Consider the following 27,194-nt stretch of genomic DNA (forward strand, 5'->3'; position numbering starts at 1 on the left):
TATTGCTCCTAACCTAACCTAACCTTCTTTAACTTCTTCTTCTTCTTAACCTAACCTAACCTAACCTAACCTAACCTAACCTTCTTTAACTAGCCTAACCTAACCTAACCTAACCTAACTTCTTCTTCTTCTAACCTAACCTAACCTAACCTAACCTAACCTTCTTCTTCTTTAACCTAACCTAACTAACCTAACCTAACCTAACCTAGCCTAACCTAACTTCTTCTTTAACTTCTTCTTCTTAACTAACCTTCTTCTTCTAACTATTCTTAACTTCTTTAACACAACACAACTTCTTCTTTAACTAACTTCTTCTTCTTCTTTTCTTCTAACTTCTTCTTTAACTTCTTAACTAACCTAACCTAACTTCTTCTTTAACTAACTTCTTCTTCTTCTTCTTTAACCTAGCACAACTAACCTAACCTAACTTCTTCTTTAACTCTTCTTCTTCTTCTTCTTTCTTCTTCTTTAACTTCTTCTTTAACCTTCTTTAACTTCTCTTCTTTAACTTCTTCTTTAACCTAGCCTAACACAACACAACCCTAACACAACACAACTTCTTCTTTAACCTAACACAACACTTTTCTTAACACAACCTAACCTAACCTAACCTAACCTAACCTAACCTATTCTTCTTCTTCTTCTTCTTCTTCTTTAACCTAACCTAACCTAACCTAACCTAACTAACTTCTTCTTCTTCTTCTTCTTCTAACTTCTAACTTCTTCTTTAACCTAACCTTCTTCTTCTTCTTCTTTAACCTAACCTTCTTCTTCTAACCTAACTTCTTCTTAACCTAACCTAACTAACTAACTCTTTTCTTCTTCTTCTAACCTAACTAACACAACTTCTTCAACCTAACACAACTATTTAACCACAACCTAGCACAACCTAACTTCTTCTTCTTCTTCTTCTTCTTCTTCTTTTCTTCTTCTAACCTTCTTTAACTAACTTCTTCTTCTTCTTCTTCTTCTTTAACTTTAACTTCTTCTTTCTTCTTCTTCTTCTTTAACCTAACCTAACCAACTTCTTCTTAACTAACCTAACTAACCTAACCTCTTTAACTCTTCTTTCTTCTTCTTCTTTCTTCTTTAACCTAACCTAACACAACCTAACCTAACACAACTAACCTAACTAACTCTCTTTAACACAACTAACTAACCTAACCTAACTTCTTTAACTAACCTCTTCTTCTTCTTCTTCTTCTTCTTTAACCTAACCTAACTTCTTCTTTCTTCTTCTTCTTCTTTAACTACTAACCTCTTTAACTTCTTCTTCTTCTTCTTCTTCTTTCTTCTTAACCACAACCTACTTCTTCTTCTTCTTCTTTAACTTCTTCTTAACTTCTTAACTTCTAACACTTTAACTTCTTCTTTCTTCTTCTTTAACACAACTCTAACTTCTTTCTTCTTCTTCTTCTTCTTCTTTAACTTAACACAACTTCTTCTTCTTTATTCTTCTTCTTCTTTCTTCTTCTTTAACCTAACCTAACACTTCTTTAACTTCTTTCTTCTTCTTCTTTAACTAACCTAACCTAACCTTCTTCTTCTTCTTCTTTTTCTTTCTTCTTCTTCTTTAACTTCTTAACTTTAACTAACTAACCTAACCTAACTAACTTCTTCTTTTCTTCTTTAACACAACTAACCTAACAACTCTTCTTCTTAACTAACCTAACACAACACAACCTCAACTCCTTTAACTAACCTAACTCTTTAACCTAACCTAACCTGCTAACTCTTCTTTAACTTAACTTCTTCTTCTTCTTCTTCTTCTAACCTAACCTTTACCTAACCTCTTTAACCTAACTTCTTCTAACCTAACCTCTTTCTTCTTCTTTAACCTAACTTCTTTAACCTAACCTAACTAACTAACCTTTAACTTCTTCTCTTCTTCTTCTTCTAACTAACCTAACTCTTCTTAACTTCTTTCTAACTTCTTTAACCAACTAACCTAACACAACTTTTCACAACACAACCTAGCACAACCTAGCCTAACCTAACTAACTTCTTAACCTAACCTAACCTCTAGCCTAACTTCTTCTTCTTCTTTCTAACCCTACTAACCTAACCTGCCTAACCTAACTACTTTAACCTAACCTAACCTAACCTAACTATCAATCTCAACCCCAGTTTATTCTTGCCCTAATCCCAACCTTTTATTAACCCCAATTTTAATGTTTATGGGTGGGCATATCTTAATAATTTTGCAATAAATACACAATTTAATTTGTAAAATCATGGGAATTAATTAAGGGTAGAGTTAAAATTTAAAATTACAAAATTTCATATTATTGGATAATTCATAGGGTTAAAAAGGGTTAAAAACGATAAGACAGTTTAAAAAATTTTAAAAAAAAGGGGGTTAAAAAGTTCTAAAATACGTCATACCAAGTAAATTAAAATCTTAAATATGGTAGTTAAATTCATTGTAATACATCTATTGGGGGTTAAAATACAAGGGTTTACTTAATTTGGGCATTTATTAGGTTAAAAAAAGACAAAAAGGCTTTGGCGATAAATATATTTCATGTTTTTAGATACAGGGGCGGAGACTATAAAAGGGAGGGACAGGCAGCCAGAGCTCATTTCTGCTCAGATCATTGCAGGGACAACATCTCCCAGAGAGAGCCACTAAATTGGTTTGATTTTTTAGTGTGTCTTGCCTGAAGAAGGTCTTTATAGGACCGAAACGTAGCGTTTAGGGACACACTTTTTTCTTTTCAACGGTTTAGAAAGGCCCATTTTTGGCACATTTTTGTTTTTTGAAGTTTATCCCGTTTTTGTGGACATTTTAAGTTATATTTTATTTCATAAAGGTTACAAAACCTTTATTAATAGAACATAAGTCTTCATTTCATAACCATTTATTATACATATTTAGATTTCATTTACAAACATTAACATACATCTTCATTTCATAAACACAAATATACATTAAAAAATTTCATTAGAATAACTAAGCCTAAATTAAGAAAACACAAATAAAACAAGGAACATACATTAAAAAGGAGGGACCCAACATGGGCTCTAGAGATGACGGTGGGGGTTGGACCATGGTCCGCTATGGCAGGCGTGGCCAACGCCCCCGTCAAAACAACTGGGGGTTCCAGGGTGGCGGCGGGTCCTGGGGGAAGGCCCGTGCACCTCCTGTCCCTTACGGGGGACGGGTTCAGTTCCCCCTCCCTACCCCCTAACCCTAACCCCTAACCCCTAACCCTGACCTTTGACCCTAAAACCACACTCCGTACGTGCCCTAGACTACACTAAAATCATTGGTACCCCAACGCTTAATTGGAACCCAAATTGGCCTTTACTTACCTTGGACTTACCTTGGACTTACCTTGACTCCAAATACACCCGCGACTGGAACTTGACCTTTGACCCCCAACACACTTCTGACGATGGGATGGGACTCTGGGAGGAGGGGGGATGATGGACTGTGCCCTTCAGCCCCGCCGTCTCCGACGTTGAGGCTCAACTCCCTTCATCCTAACCCCCCTAACCCATCCTATCGGATGGTGGAGTCCAAACATTCTCTTTTCCTAACCCCCGTCAAGATAACTGGGGGTTCCAGGGTGGCGGGCGGTCCTGGGGGATGGCCCGTGCACCTCCTGTCCCCTATGGGGGATGGGTTCAGTTCCCCTTCCCTAACCCTTGCTGCCAGGAGCTTTACCATTTCCTTTTTTTTTTTTTTAAAAAACAGTCCAGTTCCTACACATCTACTCTCTATTGTCAGAGAACTCCAACTCCTACACATGTCCTCTCTACGGTCAGAGTACAGCAGTATTGCAGGTTATTGGACGTCCTAGGCTGGTTGACTCAAAGCAAACACATCCGACTCATCAGTTTTACTCACACTATGACCCTTTGGTCAATAACACCCACCTCTCACGCCCCCAGAACCACAAACAGAGACAGAGCCACAGACAGAAACACAGGGACAGACAGAGACAGAGCAACAGACAGAGACAGGCTGAAGACAGACTCTGAGGCTCTGCTTGTAGGAGATCCAGACCATGGTGAAACCAAAATCTAAACCAGCTGCTGTTCTCCTGCTGTTTCTACTGCAGGGCTGCCTGGCCAACCACGGTACGTCTACTTCACCTCATATTATTCTATATACTGCTGAGTCGTAGTTCATGTACCCCCACCACACCTCGTACCTCTCTGAGTACTGCTGAGTCATACTCATAGTTGTAGAAGAAGTGCCAGTCACAGATCCAGAAGCAGTAAGTTGTGGTACAGTAGCAGCAGTACAAATATAAAGTATTACTGATCCTGATAATCAAAATTCATATAGTTCCTAAAAGTTCTTTACAGAAACTATTTATAGAATATGTGAGTTTATTATTTTAGTGTACTGTAATATTTATATTCTCTACTAATTTACACACCTGCCTCAGTTCACAGTATTTTTACTTACTCACTCACTCACTCACTCTCACACACACACACACACACACACACACACACACACACAATCCATGGTTACAGATCAAAGTATTAAACATCATAACACAGGACATAGTATAAACCACAGTATTAGTATTTTTACTTTCAGTTAAGTATTTTATAACTTTCTGTTTCACAACTTACTGACTGTTAATAAAACTAAACTCACTGATCAGTTTATTAGGAACAGGCATCATAATCTCAAAGTAATTCCTCAGGTCAGTACATTTTGTTCAGTTTCATTTTAACAGTTAAATATTTATCATTCTCTGTCATCAGCAGGGTGGACACAATAATACAAATACCTCTTAAAACACCAGAAGCTTTTATTCAGTAACTTATCATTGTAATAATTTACTATCTGTCTGTCTGTCTGTCTGTCTGTCTCTGTACCTGTCTGCCTGTCTGTCTGTGTCTCTGTCTGTACCTGTCCATCCATTCATCCATCTGTCCGTCCATAGTTTTCCTGAAGAGCCAGTTGGCGTCACAGGTGTTGGTCAGGAGCCGTCGAGCCAATCAGCTGTTTGAGGAGGTGAAACCAGGTGAGTTACCTAAACAACACTCAGCTGTATTTCACACATCACCATTTCAGAACTCACAGATCTCATATCTGAGTGATTTTTTTAAAGGTTAATGAATAAACATCATGCAATATTTTAAAGAAATGAAACATACGTTGAATTTAATTTGGTCTAATTTTCCACCTGTCTGCCTGATCAGTACTTTTACATTACTTTTTGGTTATTTTAAAAATATTTTAATATTAAAATTATTAAACTGAAGTGAAACAGGGCTTTTAATTGTAACAGAGTATTTCTACACAGTGATATTAGGGTTAGGCTTAGGGTTAACCCTTTTTCTAAATGTTCATTATTATTGTTGTTGTTGTTGTTGTTGTTGTTTTTCTAACTTTTTCATCTTTATTATTTATGTGAATTATTTGACAAAAGGGAACCTGGAGAGAGAATGTGTGGAAGAAATCTGTGACCATGAAGAAGCCAGAGAGGTGTTCGAACAGGCAGATAAAACAGTATGACTCCATTTCGTTCTGGTCCCATTCACTCTGTTGTTCCAACAGTAAATGTAACTGTAACTATGACAGTAATTGTAACTGTAGTAACGATTTAATCACTGCCAGTACTTGTCGTACTACTCACTTTAAACTGTCTGTCTCTTCTACAGGAAAACTTCTGGGAAAAATACCTGGGTAAGATTTTCTGCAGCTTCACCTCACTGACAGGAAAAATACAACAAGACACATTTATTTATTTAAAACTATTAAAATCATTTCTCTGTCAGATCATTTATGACTTCACATTTAAACATTGGTTTAAACTTAACAAATGGTTTCTCTGTGCAGATCATTTATGCTGAACTCTTTAAACTTTAATCTGATCTGTTCTGTGAACATGAACAAACATGAACAAAGTCCAGAACAGATCAAACAACCTGAGGTCACAAACATCCAACTACCTGTCTGTCTATCCATCCATCCATCTGTCTTTCTCTCTGTCCATCCATCCATCCGTCTGTCCATCTCTCAGACTGTAAGGGAACTCAGCTGGCAAGAACACAAAAAAACATCGACATCATCAGACAGTGTATAGAAGGTAATTACATACAAACTCAATGTAAACTTATTGTAATAAAATGCTCATAAACACTGACAATGTGTGTGTGTGTGTGTGTGTGTAGGTCAGTGTGTTTCTGGTACAGGAGTTAAATATGAAGGAAACATCAACATCACACAGTCAGGAAAACAATGTCAGTACTGGACGAGCAGCTTCCCACATCCAATAATAAGGTAACCAACAGACAGACTAACATCCCGTAATAATGTAACCAACAAACAAACTAACATTCCATGATGAGGTTACCAACAGACACACCAACATCCCATAATCAGGTTACCAACAGACACACCAACGTCTCATAATCAGGTAACCAACAGACACACCAACATCCCATAATCAGGTAACCAATAGACACACCAACATCCCATAATCAGGTAACCAACAGACACACCAACGTCCCATAATAAGTCCCCTATAGAACTCTGATAATGTCAGATCTTAAATATAAAGAGAATAATTTAGACCCAGTTCAGATTCAGAGCCACAAACAGCAGCTTCGAGAAAGGGTTATTAACTGTCTGACTGTCTGTCTGTCTGTCTGTCTATCTATCTGTAGGGAGTACAATGCTTCAGAACCAAACAGCATCCTTCACGAGAACTTCTGTAGAAACCCAAACAACAACCCAGATGGACCTTGGTGCTTCACCAAAGACCCCACGGTCCAGAAGGAGACCTGTAGAGTCCCGACCTGTGGTGAGTCTGTATCTATCTATCTATCAATCAATCAATCAATTTTATTTATGAAGCCCAATATCACAAATCATTTGCCTCAGAGGCTTTACAGCATACGACATCCCTCTGTGCTTTGGACCCTCACAGCTGATCAGGAAAAACTCCCCCCAAAAAAACCTTTAACAGGAAAAAAAAATGGTAGACACCTATCACCTGACACACACCTGAAAAGTCCCCACCTGTGGTGAGCCTGCATCACCTGACACACACCCGTAGAGTCCCCACCTGTGGTGAGCCTGCATCACCTGACACACACCTGTAGAGTCCCCACCTGTGGTGAGCCTGCATCACCTGACACACACCTGTAGAGTCCCCACCTGTGGTGAGCCTGTATCACCTGACACACACCTGAGAAGTTCCCACCTGTCTACAGTCCTAGCAATATCTATGTTCATCGTATTCGTACCAACAGTCTCTGATGAGGTCTCTGTAAATCCAGCACTCCTACATCATGACTTGTACAATGACACCCTCTTCTCTTTGAAGGTGAGGACTTTGTTCCGCCCACGTTGGCCCCTGAACCAATCAAAACCACTGAGTGTGAACCCAATCATGGCATCAACTACATCGGCGACCTGGCCATTACTCTGGGAGGACACACCTGCCTGCAGTGGTCATCCCCGGAGGCAAAGGCCCTTAGCATAGACAAAGAGTTCATCCCCGAGGTCACTCTGCCAGAAAACAAGTGCCGTAATCCCGACAATGACCCCGAGGGCCCCTGGTGCTATGTGGAGGTCGCCGGTAACGTGACCATCGACTACTGCGACCTGGACCTGTGTGGTAAATACAAGTAACTACTGCAGAGTACTACTGCTGATTAGTCAACTGTCTCTTACCTTTCTGTCTGTCTTTCTGTCTGTCTGTCTGTCTGTCTGTCCACTGTCTGTCTCTGACCTGTGTCTGTCTCTCAGATGATCCGTTGGTTGACTTGTCCACTGATACAGAAGGAGGACAGGAGCGCTCCGTCTTGACACCTGCCAGAAGAACATTTTTCAATCCTCGAACCTTCGGACAAGGAGAGAGTGGTGAGTTGTGACGAGTCAACGAGTCATCTAACTAAATCAACTGTCTGAGTGGTTACTAACCAGTTAGCAGGAACTGACTGGTGTATTGGGTGTGTCGCAGTGTGTGGGGAGCGCCCCCTGTTTGAAAAACAGAACAAGGTGGATGCAAAAGAGAACGAGCTTCTGGACTCATACCGAGAAAAACGTATTGTTGGGGGTGATGACGCCGAGGTGGCCTCAGCACCATGGTAACAACACTTAAAACAATAAACTGTCACCATGGTGACCATGCTGTAAACAACACTTGATCAGGAGAAACATATAAACCACAGTATCTACCTGTGTATGTATCATGGTTCACAGGCAGGTGATGCTGTATAAACGCAGCCCACAGGAGCTGCTGTGCGGAGCCAGTCTGATCAGCGATCAGTGGATCCTCACCGCTGCCCACTGCATCCTCTACCCACCCTGGAACAAGAACTTCACCTCCGACGACATCCTGGTGCGACTGGGGAAACACAACAGGGCCAAGTAAGACTTCCTGTCTGTGAGTGTGACGAATATATGAGATCAGAACACAAGAATATTAATGATAAATTTCAGGTTTGAACGCGGCACCGAGAAGATCGTGGCCATCACTGAAATCATCGTCCACCCAAAGTATAACTGGAGGGAAAACCTGAACCGTGACATTGCCCTGCTGCACATGAGGCGGCCAATCACATTTACCGACGAGATCTTCCCGGTCTGCCTGCCCAGCAGGAAGGTCGCCAAGGCGTAAGAGTCACACAGAAAGCGTCAGCTGTTTGACCCTTGTGTTGTACTCTGTGAGTCATGTTGTTTTTATCTGACAGTCTGATGAGCGAAGGTTACAAAGGTCGAGTGACAGGCTGGGGGAATCTGAAGGAAACCTGGAACCCTTCAGCCAGAAATTTACCCACAGTCCTCCAACAGATCCATCTACCAATTGTGGACCAGGACATCTGCCGCAGCTCCACGTCCGTCAAGATCACAAACAACATGTTCTGTGCCGGTAACATTTTAACATCTACTGTTCTATAAATGAGACGCAGCAGAGACACTGTGAGCACAACAGTCTGTCCTCTGTCCACACACAACAGTTTCTGTGCTGGTAACATTTATGTTTCTACTGTTGTTCTATAAATGAGACACAGCAGAAACACTGTGAGGACGAGTCTGTCCTCTGTCCACAAACACCTTCACAACTGATTTAAACTGTTTCAGACATTCATGTTCTTCAGAGGATAAATCCTTTTGACTTTTCATGTAGCGCCATCATCAGGTCAACATGTTACTCGGCTACTCAGCTTCATAATGACGTCAGTTTTGCTTTTGTACTTTAAATATGTTACGTTATGTGATGACCATCACTGAGACTCAGAAGAAAAAGTCTTTATGACAGAAACCATTCACGCTGAACTCCAGCATATGTTCTAAGAAATTCACTGAAAAACTCAGTGACAAACATACCCAACAGCACCGTGACGGAAGATGAGAGAATACTGAAAAGACGCCATCCTGTCCTTAATCGTTACTGTGATGTTCAGCCTGTCATTCATAACATCTGTGAGACACGTCAAAAACATTTGGTTCAAATAAAGTCAGGGTATCATACGTCAGAAAATAATTTAACATAATGTAATGAAATGTAATGTGTTAAAAAAAACTCATAATATCATACTATATGAAAAAAGCACGTTAACATTGTTAGCATGTTAGCATTCTAATTTTAGCATTGAGCTCAAACGACCCTCTCACCTACGTTCCAGGTTATAAACCAGAAGATGCTGAGCGTGGAGATGCCTGTGAAGGAGACAGCGGTGGACCGTTTGTGATGAAGGTGAGCGACACAATTTAACGACCCACAGAGACCAGTTTATTAGGGACAGAAGGCATTTAGTGTCAATCAGGGTTTAATCCTATGAGACCCACAGAGACCAGTTTATTAGGGACAGAAGGCATTTAGTGTCAATCAGGGTTTAATCCTATGAGACCCACAGAGACCAGTTTATTAGGGACAGAAGGCATTTAGTGTCAATCAGGGTTTAATCATCTGAGACCCACAGAGACCAGTTTATTAGGGACAGAAGGCATTTAGTGTCAATCAGGGTTTAATCCTATGAGACCCACAGAGACCAGTTTATTAGGGACAGAAGGCATTTAGTGTCAATCAGGGTTTAATCCTATGAGACCCACAGAGACCAGTTTATTAGGGACAGAAAGCATGTAGTGTCAGTCAGGGTTTAATCTTCTGAGACCCACAGAGACCAGTTTATTAGGGACAGAAGGCATTTAGTGTCAATCAGGGTTTAATCCTATGAGACCCACAGAGACCAGTTTATTAGGGACAGAAGGCATTTAGTGTCAATCAGGGTTTAATCCTATGAGACCCACAGAGACCAGTTTATTAGGGACAGAAGGCATTTAGTGTCAATCATGTATTAATCCTATGAGACCCACAGAGACCAGTTTATTAGGGACAGAAGGCATTTAGTGTCAATCAGGGTTTAATCCTATGAGACCCACAGAGACCAGTTTATTAGGGACAGAAGGCATTTAGTGTCAATCAGGGTTTAATCCTATGAGACCCACAGAGACCAGTTTATTAGGGACAGAAAGCATGTAGTGTCAGTCAGGGTTTAATCTTCTGAGACCCACAGAGACCAGTTTATTAGGGACAGAAGGCATTTAGTGTCAATCAGGGTTTAATCCTATGAGACCCACAGAGACCAGTTTATTAGGGACAGAAGGCATTTAGTGTCAATCAGGGTTTAATCCTATGAGACCCACAGAGACCAGTTTATTAGGGACAGAAGGCATTTAGTGTCAATCAGGGTTTAATCCTATGAGACCCACAGAGACCAGTTTATTAGGGACAGAAGGCATTTAGTGTCAATCAGGGTTTAATCCTATGAGACCCACAGAGACCAGTTTATTAGGGACAGAAAGCATGTAGTGTCAGTCAGGGTTTAATCTTCTGAGACCCACAGAGACCAGTTTATTAGGGACAGAAGGCATTTAGTGTCAATCAGGGTTTAATCCTATGAGACCCACAGAGACCAGTTTATTAGGGACAGAAGGCATTTAGTGTCAATCAGGGTTTAATCCTATGAGACCCACAGAGACCAGTTTATTAGGGACAGAAGGCATGTAGTGTCAGTCAGGGTTTAATCTTCTGAGACCCATAGAGACCAGTTTATTAGGGACAGGGGACATTACAGACACAGTTCAGTTCTTGTCATAAAATGTGATAAACATCATGTTTTGGTTTTATATTTGTTAAACTGTTAATGTTGGGAGTGTACATATGGGGTTATTACAACATTATAATCAAAGCATCACGTCTCATCAGATGTTGCATCAGTTTTTTGGGTTAACATCATTTCTTAGTTTTGGTACCAAATCTAAATTTAAATGTATATAAATTCGACCATTTGTTAACTGATAAAAATGATGTTTGAATTGGTAAAAAATTGTTAAAACACTATGTTAACAAAAAATGACCCAATGAATGCCACAGAAAAATCCACGCTGTGATTTTAAAGTTTTTTTATTTGTAGATTGTCTGTAAGATTTTAATTTTTCTGTCATCAGATGACAAACACATCTGGTGTTCGAGGTCTCACTCTGTGTCTGTAAAGTTTCATGTGATTATCACAGAGGTCACTATAGGCCATTTATACAACAAGGTCTTGTCTAACTACAATGAAAATATCATCATCATCATCATCAAACTAACATCATCACACATGAATAAAACTGAACTCTGAATCCATCAAAGTCTCATCTTTAGTCAAACCTGATCTGTCCATCCATCCATCCATCTGTCTACCTACCTACCTACCTGTCTATCTATCTGTCTGTCCTTCTGCTCAGAGTAAGTGTTTGGATGTCAGTGTGCAGAGACATGAATGTTTTGACGTCAGTATTTGGACATCAGGATGCAGAGTTGTTACTGTTTGGACGTCGATGTTTGGACGTAAGTGTTTTGTACGTCAGTCTTTGGATGTCAGTGTTTGGACATCAGTTTTTTGGACATCAGTGTTGGGATGTCACTGTTTGGATGTCGGTGTGCAGAGACGTCAGTGTTTGGATGTCAGTGCGCAGAGACATCAGTGTGCAGACACGTTACTGTTGGAACATCAATGTTTGGACATGAGTTCTTTGGACATCTGTGTTTGGACATCAGTGTTTGGACGTCAGTGTTTGGAGGTTAGTGTTTGGTCGTCAGTTGTTTGGACATCAGTTGTTTGGACATCAGTGTTTGGACATTAATGTTTGGACGTCAGTGTTTGGAAGTCATTTGTTTTGATGTCAGTTGTTTGGACATCAGTTGTTTGGACGTCAGTTGTTTGGACGTCACTGTTTCCAATCCAATCCACTTTATTTATATAGCACATTTTAAAAACATAAAATTTATCAAAGTGCTGCACATTGATTTACAATACAGGGAAGCGTAATGAGGATTAAAATAAAGATACAGATAATAATGATAAAACTAATTTAAAAATTATTAAGAGAAGAAATAGATTTTAAAAAATAAGAAAAAGTCATAAAACAGATTAAATATACAGAATAGAAAGACAAACAGAACAGAGATCAAACATCACACAACTCTCACGCTGAATTAAAAGCCAAAGAGTAAAAGTAAGTTTTAAAACGTGATTTAAAAGTGAGAAGGGTGGGGGACAACTTTATTTCTAGTGGTAGCTCGTGTCATAGTTTAGGGGCCACCATAGAAAAACCTCCATCACCTTGTGTTTTTAATCTACTCTTAAGGACAACGAGGAGGAGCTGACCTCAAAGATCGTGAGGGAATGATTAAGAGGTCTGAAATATATTGTGGAGCTGATCTGTTTAGTGCTTTAAAAGCAAACGATAAAATTTTAAAATTTATTCTAAAATGGACTGGAAGCCAGTGAAGAGAAGCGAGGATGGGGGTGATGTGTTCATGTTTTCTGCTGCCTGTTAAAAGGCGAGCAGCAGCATTTTGGACCAGCTGGAATCGTGCCAGGGAAGCCTGGTTTACGCCAAAATAAAGTGCATTGCAGTAGTCCAAATGTGTGGAAATAAAAGCATGAATCACTCGCTCGAAATCACTAAAAGATAGAACAGATTTAATCTTAGATAAAAGCCTTAGATGATAAAAACTGGTTTTTACAGTAGAGTTAATCTGTTGGTCTAATTTAAAATCACTGTCAAGCTTTACTCCAAGATTTAAAACTGTGGGTTTAAAATAAGGTAAAAGGAGGTCCAGGTCCTTGAGAAGGGCATCACATGTTCCCTTTGGGTCAAAAATAATTATTTCAGTTTTTGTTTCATTAAAATTTAAAAAACTCTGGGCCATCCAGGCTTTGATGTCCCTGAGACAATCTAGCAGACATGTGGCAGAACTGCCATCACCTCTTTTTACAGGGAGATATACTTGGGTATCGTCTGCATATAATTGATATGATATGTTGTGTTTTTTAAAAATTTGTCCAAGAGGGAGAAAGTATAGAGAGAAAAGGGCTGGTCCAAGGATGGACCCTTAGGGAACTCCCCACAGTAGGGGGGCACATGAGGAGACACAAGCACTGATTTTTATTTTAAAACTTTTCTCTGAAGTAGGACCTGAACCAATCGAGTGCTGTACCCTTTAAACCCACATATTGTTCCAGGCGAGCAACGACAGTTGTGTGATCTACCGTATCAAAAGCTGCTGTTAAATCCAAAAGCATTAAAAGAGCCAAGGCACCAGAATCAGTGGTCAATAAAATATCATTAAAAACCCTTAAAACTGCAGACTCACTGCTATGAAAAGCCTTAAACCCATATTGAAAAATGTCAAAGATGCCATGAACATCAAGATAAGACTGTAGTTACAAAAGTACAGCTTTCTCAAGGATTTTAGAAATAAAAGGAAGCTTCGATCTTGGTCTGAAATTTGACAAGATGTTCGGATCCAGATTTGGCTTTTTAATCAGAGGTTCCACTACAGCCTGTTTAAAATACACCGGAACAGTGCCTGAGGCAAGGCTACTGTTTATAATTTGCTGGACATTTCAACCAATAGTCTCCCAAACCTCTTTAAGAAGGCGAGGTGGGATAACATCAGTGGGAGAGCCAGCGGGTTTAAGCTGGGTGACAATTTTGTTGAGGGTAAAGAGAGACACTGGCTCAAACTGGTTCAAAACCGCAGGGCAAGTGTGAGCAATGGAGAGGTCACAAAGGGGGGGGGGGGCTATGTGGGCTCTGATATTTTCTACCTTTTCAACAAAATAAACAAGAAATTTTTCACAGACCTCAGAAGAAGCCTCAAGGCAGGTGGATTGGGGAACATTTAAAATGGAATCAATTGTTTTAATAAGAACACATGGTTTGTTACAATGACTGGAAATGATATCAGAAAAATGCTTTGTTTTTTGCTCTTTAACAATTTTTTGATATCTTTTCCAGCTGTCCCTCATGAGATCATGAGAAACATGAAGTTTGTCTTTCTTCCACTTGCGTTCTGCTCGCCTGCACTCGCGCCTTGCAACGCGATTGATGTCATTTAACCCTGGCTCAGATTTAGGTTTGGGACGCATCATTTTAAGAGGAGCAACACAGTCAATGATATTATTGCAAGTGGTCAGAAACAAGGACATTAACACTTCAGTGTTCATGTCAGGGGGTGACACGGAGTCAGACATAGTAGCGTAAAAAGCAGAGAACTGTGCAGCGGTGCCAGGGTTTACCATACGGCACCTGTGCGCAGCAGCACACGGTTTATTTACAAGGCAGGACAAGGCAAACTCGGTCAGAAAAAGCAGCATCACATACTAGGACATTTGAAGTAGGCAAACCACATGATAAAACAAGGTCTAAAGTATGCCCATGCTCTTGCGTGGGTTCAGTAACATGCTGCTCGAGATTAAACGCCTCAGTGAGGTTTATAAAATCCTTAGCCAGCGGCTTCAGCGGACAGCAGACGTGCACATTGAAATCTCCAACAATTACTATACTGTCATAATTAGGCACCAAACCAGTTAAGAGGTCCGAAAACTCATGAATGAAGTCTTTATTATATTTAGGCCGTCGGTGAATCACTGTGCAAAGCATCGGACTGGAGCACCTGAGCTCGAACATACACAGTTCAAAACTTGAAAAGGAGGGACGCGACAGGAGTTTGTAGTTTAAGTTCTCTTTCAAAATGACAGCTACTCCTCCTCCGCATCCAGTGGTCCTCGGTGAGTTGAAAGAAGTACAGCCAAGCAGCAAGAGTTCAGACAAGGCGGCACACTCACCAACACTTAGCCAGGTCTCTGTTACAAACATCAGATCCAAATCCTGCGACGTGAAGTAATCCTTCAGGATGAAAGTTTTGTTCGCAATCGATCTGGCATTAACCAGGGCACATCTGATAGGAGCCAGAACATCGACCGTTTGGGTTGCCCGAGCCAGCTGTTGGAGGTGGCGGTAATCCACTCCACCTCGGCGAAGACGAGGATGCAGAGGGTGGGTCTCCTCATCCGGGCCAACAACAGGTACAAGCCAGGTACCCATGGGGTCCAGGACTCGCCACGAGGTCAGGCAGTGGCAGGTAGCGTCGTATAGTGACGGGTAGTGGAGCCAATCTTCTATCAGCGCCAGATAGACTTTGATTTTGAACAGAGAGCCACCACGCGTTCCCTGGCGTCTGTGACGTCTCCTCCGGGGAAGCGAAACCTCAGTACGTAGGAGGTGAGCAGGTACATCCAAGAGGAGAGGGGGAGGTGGCGTTCCTTGCCCATTTAGATCAAACTTCACCAAGGTGTCAACAGAAAGTTTGATCTTTAGCAGACCTTGGCGATCATAACACAACAGAGAGTTTATGTTGCTGGGAACAATTGTTAGTATTAACATAAACACAAGCACAGCAGGGAGCGTCAGACAGTGTGCCACACACACTGGCGCCATGTTGACTCCACCTGTTTGGATGTCAATGTTTGGACGTCAGTGTTTAGAAGTCAGTTGTTTGGACATCAGTTGTTTGGACGTCACTGTTTGGACGTCGGTGTGCAGAGACATCAGTGTGCAGAGACATTAGTGTTTGGACGTTAGTGTTTAGACGTCAGTTGATTGGACATCAGGGTTTGGACATTAATGTTTGGACGTTGGTGTTTGGATGTCAGTTGTTTGGACCTCAGTGTGCAGAGACATTAGTGTTTGGACATCAGTGTAAAGACATTTCAACACATCAGGAGAAAATAAAACATTTATTCAGAGTAGTTTGTGTCAGAGTCACTCACAAGTCTCTTAAAAGCTACACTGCACTGTAGTAGGAGTTAGCACAGCAGAGGAGAGCCAAGTAAAATAACAAATCCCCCCGCAGCAAACAAATAATTACCTGTCCAACAGAAAAACAGCAACGTGTGCATCACTTTTTATCAAAAGTAGTAAAACTAGTAATCAGTGATCTTCCAATAATTTATCTGTGAAATGTCTTTTCAGTTGCTGTTGTTAATGTATATGTATATTTTATTTATATTATTAAAAATATAACAGTAACATCCAGTGAGCAACCAGGCTGCAGAACCTCTGTGAATGAATCCATGTGTTTATATAGCCTATCTGTATATATATACAGTACAGGCCAAAAGTTTGGACACACCTTCTCATTCAATGCGTTTTCTTTATTTTCATGACTATTTACATTGTAGATTCTCACTGAAGGCATCAAAACTATGAATGAACACATGTGGAGTTATGTACTTAACAAAAAAAGGTGAAATAACTGAAAACATGTTTTATATTCTAGTTTCTTCAAAATAGCCACCCTTTGCTCTGATTACTGCTTTGCACACTCTTGGCATTCTCTCCATGAGCTTCAAGAGGTAGTCACCTGAAATGGTTTCCATTTCACAGGTGTGCCTTATCAGGGTTAATTAGTGGAATTTCTTGCTTTATCAATGGGGTTGGGACCATCAGTTGTGTTGTGCAGAAGTCAGGTTAATACACAGCCGACAGCCCTATTGGACAACTGTTAAAATTCATATTATGGCAAGAACCAATCAGCTAACTAAAGAAAAACGAGTGGCCATCATTACTTTAAGAAATGAAGGTCAGTCAGTCCGGAAAATTGCAAAAACTTTAAATGTGTCCCCAAGTGGAGTCGCAAAAACCATCAAGCGCTACAAGGAAACTGGCACACATGAGGACCGACCCAGGAAAGGAAGACCAAGAGTCACCTCTGCTTCTGAGGATAAGTTCATCCGAGTCACCAGCCTCAGAAATCACAAGTGAACAGCAGCTCAGATCAGAGACCAGATGAATGCCACACAGAGTTCTAGCAGCAGACCCATCTCTAGAACAACTGTTAAGAGGAGACTGCGCGAATCAGGCCTTCATGGTCAAATAGCTGCTAGGAAACCACTGCTAAGGAGAGGCAACAAGCAGAAGAGATTTGTTTGGGCCAAGAAACACAAGGAATGGACATTAGACCAGTGGAAATCTGTGCTTTGGTCTGATGAGTCCAAATTTGAGATCGTTGGTTCCAACCGCCGTGTCTTTGTGAGACGCAGAAAAGGTGAACGGATGGATTCCACATGCCTGGTTCCCACTGTGAAGCATGGAGGAGGAGGTGTGATGGTGTGGGGGTGTTTTGCTGGTGACACTGTTGGGGATTTATTCAAAATTGAAGGCACACTGAACCAGCATGGCTACCACAGCATCCTGCAGCGACATGCCATCCCATCCGGTTTGCGTTTAGTTGGACGATCATTTATTTTTCAACAGGACAATGACCCCAAACACACCTCCAGGCTGTCTAAGGGCTATTTGACCAAGAAGGAGAGTGATGGAGTGCTGCGGCAGATGACCTGGCCTCCACAGTCACCGGACCTGAACCCAATCGAGATGGTTTGGGGTGAGCTGGACCGCAGAGTGAAGGCAAAGGGGCCAACAAGTGCTAAACACCTCTGGGAACTCCTTCAAGACTGTTGGAAAACCATTTCAGGTGACTACCTCTTGAAGCTCATGGAGAGAATGCCAAGAGTGTGCAAAGCAGTAATCAGAGCAAAGGGTGGCTATTTTGAAGAAACTAGAATATAAAACATGTTTTCAGTTATTTCACCTTTTTGTTAAGTACATAACTCCACATGTGTTCATTCATAGTTTTGATGCCTTCAGTGAGAATCTACAATGTAAATAGTCATGAAAATAAAGAAAACGCATTGAATGAGAAGGTGTGTCCAAACTTTTGGCCTGTACTGTGTATATATATATATATATATATATATATATATATATATATATATATATATATATATATATATATATATATATGTGTGTGTGTGTGTGTGTGTGTGTGTGTGTCTAACAGTAGTGTTGATGTGTATAAATATTTATATTTATATATCCGTTTGCGATCTGACTGCTTTGTGAATGAACCTTTTGTGTTGTTGTGTATTTGTGTGTCCAGTACCCGGCGGAGAACCGCTGGTATCAGATGGGCATCGTGTCATGGGGTGAAGGCTGCGACAGAGACGGGAAGTTTGGCTTCTACACTCACCTGTTCAGGATGAGCAAGTGGATGAGGAAAGTTATCGAAAAGACGGGAGAGGACGACGACTAGACTCACTTCCTGTTGTCACTGGTCACAAAAAGAGTGCTAATAAAGTTTGTTCAAATCCTGAAACGCTGGTCTGATAAAAGTTTGTGTGACCATCCTGTGACAGGTACTTAGATGACATCACGTCTGAATATTAAACACTGATAGAGTCTCCATGGCAACACAAACATCCCATCAAATGTCTGACTATGATCAATAATCAATGATCAGTTCATCATTACCAATGAAACACAATTGACATTTTTAGTTGTTAGAAAATCACAGATACACAATGTTTAAAAGCAACTAAACCTACACAGGGTTAGCTACACTTAGCATGCTACCACGCTAACATCATGAACATGGTGACCTAATGCGTTTTCATCGCAGCTCGTCACGTATCCTCACTTTGTCCTTGCCATCCACATCTACAGACGATGCACCTGGACCATCCTGGGTCTGTGATGAACAAGTTAATGAACAAATAATGAAGCAGACCAGAGCAGCAGAGCAGCAGCAGCACTGAGAGCAGCAGCACTGCGAGCAGATTTTAAACATTTTGCAGCATTTTTGGATCAAATTTCTACCAAATTCTCATTTGATTCTATCGACGGTGACTGTGGAGTGCTTGTGGTCAACTTATAGAAGTGGATTGACAGTTTTAAAGGGAGATATCTGGTGGATCCAGATTTGGGCCTGTCTGGCTGCATCAAGCAGCAGCCTAGCTACTTGGCCTCAGCTGATCAGATACCATCAAGCAGCAGCAGCCACCACCAGGCCCCAGCAGTGGAAGCTACCTGGCCTCACCTGCTCAGACACCATCAAGCAGCAGCAGCTACCACCAGGCCTGCAGAAGCTACCTGGCCCCAGGAACAGCCCATCCACCAGGCCTCAGCAGCCCATCTGTCTATCCAGCCAGCCAGCCATCCATCCATCCATCCACCCACCCACCCACCCACCCATCAGACCAGACCCAGGCCTCTCTCAGTAACAACATGCCACCTAAGCAGAAGCCAGAAGTGAAGTCTGAGGAGGAGTGTATTACGCTCGCACAGGTGAATGAACTAATGCAACAACAGAGAGAGATGTTTTTAGTACTCTTGCAACAACAGCAAGAAAATTTTAAAGGCTTTGTTAAAATAATTTTGGACTCAACAAACACACGACTGGATGATATTTCAAAAGAAGTTCAAGGAATTAAAGCCAGCATTCATTTTACACAGAAAGAGGTCGATGATATCAAAATGGGTAACACTAAACAGACTGATCACTGTAAAGACATGCAATCAGAAATTTTTAAGATATGTGAGAGTCTGTTGGCCGTCACTGACAAGATGGATTATCTAGAGGGTCAGTCCAAAAGACACAACTTGGTCATAGAAGGAATCAAGGAGACACCGGGAGAAACATAGGCTGATTCGGAGGAAAAGGTTAAGAAAGTCTTAATGGAGAAACTACAACTGCAGGGGATGATAGAGGTGGAGCGGGCTCACCGTACAGGGAAACCTGTGTTCGGGAGAGACAGACCCAGGCCTATTGTAGTTAAGTTTGTAAAGTACAAGGACAGATCAATGATTCTCCAGAGGGCCAAATACCTTAAAGGCTCCAAAATCTACATAAATGAGGACTATACAGATGCCGTCCATCAGAAAAGAAAAGACCTGATGCCTAAGTTGAAAGCTGCTCGAGACAGAGGGGACATCGCTTTTCTGCGTCACGAAAAGCTGATAATACACCCCCGCAGCAGCTCCCCAAGACAGCAGGGAGACATCTAACCCAAGCAGCGTTTCCAATGATTGAATCTTTTAACCCATTCACTAAGAATAATTATCATTATATGGACTACATTAATTCACGTGACCCTGATATTAATTTCTTTAGCAAAGTTAACAGAGAGTCTAATTCATGTACCTACTATAATGAAGATGAATTTCATATGCTGTCTGGCAATTTAACCAGTAATTCTAATGTTTTTTCTACAATCCACTTAAACATACGTAGCCTTCCTAAGAATAATGATCAATTTATGCATTTCTTGTCAACATTAAAACATGAATTTTCAATCATTGCCTTGACAGAAACTTGGCTTTCTGATGAAAGTGTTGAGCTTTACAACATGCCTCAGTACACTTTAGTATTTTCAAATAGGAAGAAAAGAGTTGGAGGAGTAGTTGCTGTTTTTGTTCATAACCAATATCAGATTAAAATAAGAAAGGATTTGGATTTAATCTCAAATGAAACTGAGGTTCAATCTGTCTTTTTGGAATTAATGTCTTGCCCTGTTATGGGTGGCAGAAATGTCATAATTGGTTGTATTTATCGTCCACCTCATGCTGAAATTAATTCTTTCAATGACATACTCACAGCATCACTTGATGTTATTAATAAGGAAGATAAACTTTGTTATTTGCTTGGAGACTTTAACATCAGTCTTATCAATACTGAGAATCATTCTTCTACTGTTAATTTTCTAAATATGTTATATTCATCTTATTTTTTTCCTCTTATTGACAAGCCAACTAGAGTGACCTGTAAATCAGCCACTCTTATTGATAACATTATAACTAACACATTTGATTATCCAGTAAACTCAGGAATATTATACTCTGACATTTCTGACCACTTTCCTGTATTCCATATCACTTCAAGTAATCGTTTCAAACATAAGGTTACAAATGTCAGAACAAGTTTCCGCAAGTTTAATGAAGATAATATCAAACGCTTTACAGGAATGGTTGAAAAAGTAAATTGGGATGATGTTTATGATCAACAGGATGCCAACAAAACCTATCAATCCTTTATTCATCTGTTCAAGACAGTATTTAATGAGTGCTTTCCACTTGTGAGCCTCAAAATCAATAAACGACATGGTTTTAATAAACCCTGGTTCACTACTGGAGTCTTAAAATCCTCAGTTAAGAAAAACAGATTATATAAAAAGTTTATTACCAATCCAACTCCACAGAACTCTAATACATATAAAAAATATAGAAACAAGTTCACTTATTTACTTTGTATGGCAAAGAAGAAATACTATTCTGATAAATTCAAAGAATCTACTAACAACATAAAAAAACATGGAATATTATTAGTGAACTATTAAACAAGAAAAAGGCGCCTGCAAAATTTCCATCCCAATTTACTGATGGCAAGTCCACATTCTCCAATCTCTCTGACATAGCAAATGAATTTAATAATTTCTTTGTAAATGTTGGTAGCACTTTTGCCAAGAAAATCTCTCCATCTAATAACTGCCCTACAGATAATATTATTGGTCTCTTCCCTGCCCTACAAAACTTCGAACCTCCCACAGTTAATGAAGTGATTGATATTATTGTAAATCTCAATAATTCAGCAGCAGGTCATGACGAAATCAAGGCTAAGCTGCTAAAGGAAGTAGTGCCCTTCATTAGCAAACCTTTAACACATGTCTTTGCTGTGTCACTAAAGACTGGGGTAGTGCCTAGTGATCTTAAAGTGGCAAAGGTCTTACCTCTCTTTAAAGAAGGCGAACCCAGTGTTTTTAACAATTATAGACCGATTTCTATCTTACCATGTTTCTCCAAAGTCCTGGAAAAGTTAGTATATACAAGAGTTATTAAACACCTTAATGATAACATTCTGTACAAACACCAATATGGTTTTCGCAAAAAGCACTCAACATATATGGCTCTTTTGCAACTTATAGATAAAATTTCTACTGCCCTGGATAAAAATATGTTTGCTATTGGTATTTTCTTGGATCTCTCAAAAGCGTTTGACACAGTTGACCATGATATTCTTTTGTCAAAACTCCACTGATATGGTCTTCAAGATGTTGTGATCAGATGGTTTAGTGATTACCTTAGTAACAGAGAACAATATGTTTGTATTAATGGTCATGTATCTAAGAAAGCAAAACTATACTATGGTGTGCCTCAAGGGTCGATTCTTGGGCCCCTTTTGTTTCTAATTTTTACTAATGATTTTGCTGTAATGTCTGAGTCTTCTCCATTTTGTTTGCGGATGATACAAATATTGTCATGTCTCACTCTGACTTTGGATGTCTAATCAGAAATGCCAATACCACTCTAGAATACACCTCAAGATGGTTTCAGATGAACAAGCTTTCCTTGAATGTAAACAAGTCAAATTTTATACTTTTTAGAAACAAAAATGAAACTTTTCCTAAGCAGGACTCAAAGCTGTTAATAACACTGAAATCAAACAATTCTGTTGTACAAAATTTCTTGGTATATTAGTTGATGAAAGATTGTCCTGGGGAAACCGTATTGAGTATGTATGCAAACAAATTATGAAGTCTTATGGTATTATCAGAAGAGTCTCTTCCTTAGTTAATCAGTCCTGTCTCATGACATTATATTACAGTTTAATTTATCCATATTTGACATACTGCAACATTGTTTGGGGTGCTTCATATTCCTCATACTTTAATCAGATACTCTTAATTCAGAAAAGATTCTTGAGAATGATTTCAAACACCAATCAAGCACCATCTGCACCTTTATTTAGCAAATTTAAACTTTTGTCAATTTTTTCTATTAATATACTTCAAACATGTCTGTTTATGTTTAACTTCATTCATTATAAACAAGACATTTCAGGCACTTTTCAAAAATTCTTTCTGTTATCATCAGATATTCACTCCTATTCAGTAAGAGGTCAGAAGAACTTTCATTTACCTCTTTATCGTACTTCCAGTCATAAATTTTTCATCAAATTCCATGGTCCCCAAATCTGGAACTCCTTAGAGAGATCTCTTAAGCTTTTATCCTCCTACAAAATGTTTAGGACTAGTTTGGTGAGGTATCTTCTGTCCAGGCAAAAGAATACTCATGCCTAGTATAATTGAAATGAATATGTAATTTTACCGACCTTTGTCCTTGTTGTTGTTGTTGTCTTATTTTTTCCTTTCTTCCTTCTTTTTCTTTATGTTTGTTTGCTGTGTTTTTTCCTTGTCTCTTTCCCTTTTTTGCTTCTTTTCCTTTTTTCTTTTTTATTGATTGATCTGTTTTAGTGATTTTGTATTGGAGAGGAGGATTTTATATAAGCCCTTTGGGCTTCTTTTCCTCTCCTGCACAGTTATTTACCCTTGTATTAATAAATACAATCCTTGTTTTATCATTGTGTATATGAATAAAATAAATAAATAAATAAAAGTTAATGGATGAGTTAATGAACAAGTTAATGAACGTGCTAATGAATAAGTTAATGAACAAGTTAATAAATGCACAATGAACAAGTTAATGAAAGAGTTAATGAACATGTTAACAAGTTAATGAATGAGTTAATGAATGTGTTAATGGATGTATAATGAACAAGGTAATGAATGAGTTTAAATGAATAAGTGAAATAATTTTATTTAATATAGTGAAATAATTTTATTTAATACAGGGAAATAATTTTATTTAACATAAGTGATTATTTAATCATCTTCCTCTTCATCATCATCATCATCATATTTATTTTAATATTTATATAAACCAGAGAATGTTCAGAAAAGAAAAAAAAAGTACTAATTTTTCTGTAAAATATCATTTATTTATATATTTTTTTTTATGAATTTTATTTGTTTGTGTGTTTGTTTTTATTCATTTAGAAAACAAAATGATAATTTGTAGATCTCATTTGGACAAACATTTTGTTAATGTAATAGGAAAAGAAAACGAACCAATCACAGTTTTTCTTCTGAGGGTGAATCCATTAAAGAACTTCAGTTCTGTTTTCGATGTTTCTCAAGTTCATCTAAACGTGGGCATGAATTTGATGTGAACTGTTGTCTCAGCCAATCATATGTTGGGACAGGATATGTACTAACATCGTCCTGATGTTCACAGATTCTTACTGGATAACCGACCTGTCAGGGCGAAGACACAAAAAAACGACAACAAACGAAGCAGAGACAACAGACGGACTGAACGTAGCAGGGATCAGACACTCCACATCATTCGTTATCACCTCATTACCATGTCAATCTGCAGCCAGAGGTCATCTGAACGACGTCACTATCATTACATTGACACATCTGGGTGACGTCACTGTAAATTAAATGTTTGATTAAGAGTTTCCACAGAAACACCCGACTGAACGATGTTGGCACACAGTTTCTCCTACGATCTCAGGTAACCAGGCTAACTGAGCTAACCAGGCTATCTGAGCTAACTGGGCCGACGATCATACCGCACCTGACTGTTGCACTGCCAAATCCCTCCAGGTAAAACTTGCACTACAGAATCTAAATGCCGTCCATAACAGGAGACATCAATAGACCATAGTAAAAATAGTAGCAATAATAATAATAATAACAATAATAATAATAATAATAATAGTAGTAGTAATAATAATGAACCTGTGTGTGTGGCAGATCTGAACTCTACAAACACAACAAACTCTGGATGAAGATTAAATCAGTTTCGGAATAAATTAACATTTGAGACATTTCATTTTTGTTCAAGCTGAGTGAAATAAGTTTGTACAATTTGTTTTTTACTGTCGTTTCACGTCATAATTAAATTTAATTATGATGCCATATATTTAACTCTGTGTGCCTGGAAACCTTCGATAAACCTAACTGTCATGTGACGCAGCGCTCCAGATGTTGTGTTTTTATCGTTGTTTTCATTGAGATAAACTGAGATAAAAGTGGGAACGTTAATTATCTGATGATTTGTATCGACTGAACTGAAAATGATTCTGTCAGTAAATTCACATCTGTAAAAAAAAAAAAAAATTTAGTTCTCATTTGTAGCCGATCAGCTAACAACAAAGTTATTAAAATTCCAGGTGAAAGTAAAATCTTCCGACCGTTCTGTTTTAATCACACGTCATAAAGACATGCATCCACATCATGTTCTTTGTTCTTTTTTTTTAATCTTCTGAGCAGCAGCATCTTTTTTGAGTCGTTCTTCACTAGAGAAGAAACGTGTCATGTTGAGCTTCTTTTTAAATCATCGACCTGCAGTGAGCTCAAGGGGACGGGGCTTCTGTCAGTCATTTTTTTAATGTGGCCAATCAGAGGCTAACTCAAAAACTTATCAGTTTATAATTCAGCCAATCACATCACAGAAGTGGAAGTAGTTAATATTTCAACCAGTGAACATCTGCGCATCAACTCCCCGATCATAACGGAAATAAGTTATTTTAAAAGGGTTTTATTTCCACGTCTAAATGTCCAAGAAGGGGCGAGTCTGTCTGTCTTGACAACGAGAACACCAAACCCCCGGGAAAAAAGGACCAAGTCCCCACCTCCACATCCAGGGGTGTGTGGACATTGGAGGGACGCCTATAGACCCCGCCCACTGACGTCCCATCCTCCGTCTGGTTCTTCTAACGGAGGAGCAGATCACAGCCTGGGTCAGCGGGGTCTGATAGAGACAGCGTCAGCTAACGAGCTTCACTGGTGGGAAGGTTTTCTAATTACACTTTAAACAGACGATTGAGAGCACAAGCCAAACTTTATTTTTACCAGAATAATCTCAAAAGATATATTTATGAATCTCCATCTGTAAAACATCAACTGTCTTCAGCTCTGCAGATTGATGCCTCTCAAACACTCAGAGTGCCTCCAATTAAAAAATTCTCTGAACTTTTTGCTGGTGTCAATCTTGAGACAGGAAAGTTCATCTGTGGCCGCAGATCATCCGGCGGATTCTGGGTGTTGCTGCTGAGCTTTTATCTCCGCTCATATTGTTAGCTCATTGTTACCTGTGTCATCAATCCTCTGTTAACGTTGCATCACATTAGCTACCTAGCTTTGTTAATGTCAATCAATCAATCAATCAATCAATATTATTTACAAAGCCCAATATCATGAATCACAATTTGCCTCACAGGGCTTTACAGCATATGGCATCCTTCTGTCCTTATGACCCTCACAGCTGATCAGGAAAAACTCCCCAAAAAAACTCTTTAACAGAGGGGAAAAAATGTCAAGATATCTGGCTACTGTGGTACTATTGTAGAATAGAACTATAACTATAATATTATTACTTTCATTAATGTTGTTGTAAGCTACTGTCATTACCGTCTGTCCTGCATCTATCTCTCTCTCTCTCTCTCTCTCTCTCTCTCTCTCTGTCTCATTGTGTCATATGGATTACTGTTAATTTATCATGCTGATCTGTTCTGTACGACATCTATTGCACGTCTGTCCGTCCTGGAAGAGGGATCCCTCCTCAGTTGCTCTTCCTGAGGTTTCTACCGTTTTTTCCCCGTTAAAGGGTTTTTTGGGGAGTTTTTCCTGATCAGCTGTGAGGGTCATAAGGACAGAGGGATGTCGTATGCTGTAAAGCCCTGTGAGGCAAATTGTGATTCGTAATATTGGGCTGTATAAATAAAATTGATTGACTGATTGATTGGTTGTCATAGAAACCAAACCCAGGTGTAGCACGTCATTAAATGATGAAGACAATATGAACTCTGATCCAACAGGTGGAAATGACCAGGTGGGGAAATGTGCGTTATGGTGGTTACAGATTCACCAGAGACCATCAGACCACCATCAGACCACCGTCTCTCCGTCCAGTCTTAGACTTGAACAGACCACGGGGTGAAGGAGCCTCGTTCTGCAGAAGGAACCTGAAACAGAAAAACAGTCACTGTGTTCAAATGTTCAGGAAGTGTTTCAGTTTTTACATCATGTTTACAGGTTTAAATCTGTTGGACACATCAGCCTTCGTCCAGCTTCCCATCAGAAGTTTGTGGACGACAGATGTTTCATGGATAATAATAATAACAATAATAATAATTTTAATAATAATGATGGTGGTGTCAGTCTGGTGCTGAGGAACTTTACTGGTCTAA

At 39.6% G+C, this 27,194-nt stretch overlaps 2 protein-coding genes across 2 annotated transcripts in view; one reads left to right on the forward strand and one right to left on the reverse strand.

The window, feature by feature from the left end:
* The first annotated feature begins 3,905 nt into the window (after window positions 1-3,905).
* Window positions 3,906-18,479, forward strand: f2 (coagulation factor II (thrombin)). Its single transcript, XM_049570407.1, has 15 exons — window positions 3,906-4,086; window positions 4,911-4,991; window positions 5,400-5,479; window positions 5,632-5,656; window positions 5,994-6,059; window positions 6,145-6,253; window positions 6,640-6,776; window positions 7,302-7,595; window positions 7,727-7,840; window positions 7,941-8,067; window positions 8,183-8,350; window positions 8,423-8,596; window positions 8,674-8,852; window positions 9,610-9,680; window positions 18,264-18,479. The coding sequence occupies exons 1-15, from the start codon at window positions 4,014-4,016 to the stop codon at window positions 18,414-18,416; spliced, it is 1,851 nt and encodes a 616-aa protein (XP_049426364.1). The 5' UTR covers window positions 3,906-4,013; the 3' UTR covers window positions 18,417-18,479.
* A 5,324-nt stretch (window positions 18,480-23,803) lies between these two features.
* Window positions 23,804-27,194, reverse strand: part of xdh (xanthine dehydrogenase) — a 48,877-nt gene continuing 45,486 nt past the window's right edge. Inside the window, exon 35 of the mRNA XM_049570605.1 lies at window positions 23,804-26,969. Coding sequence (XP_049426562.1) covers window positions 26,919-26,969 — 51 coding nt within the window. The 3' untranslated portion in view covers window positions 23,804-26,918. The remainder of the gene's footprint in view (window positions 26,970-27,194) is intronic.

This window comes from Epinephelus fuscoguttatus, linkage group LG24, assembly GCF_011397635.1.
Source record: "Epinephelus fuscoguttatus linkage group LG24, E.fuscoguttatus.final_Chr_v1".
Taxonomy (NCBI): Eukaryota; Metazoa; Chordata; class Actinopteri; order Perciformes; family Serranidae; genus Epinephelus; species Epinephelus fuscoguttatus.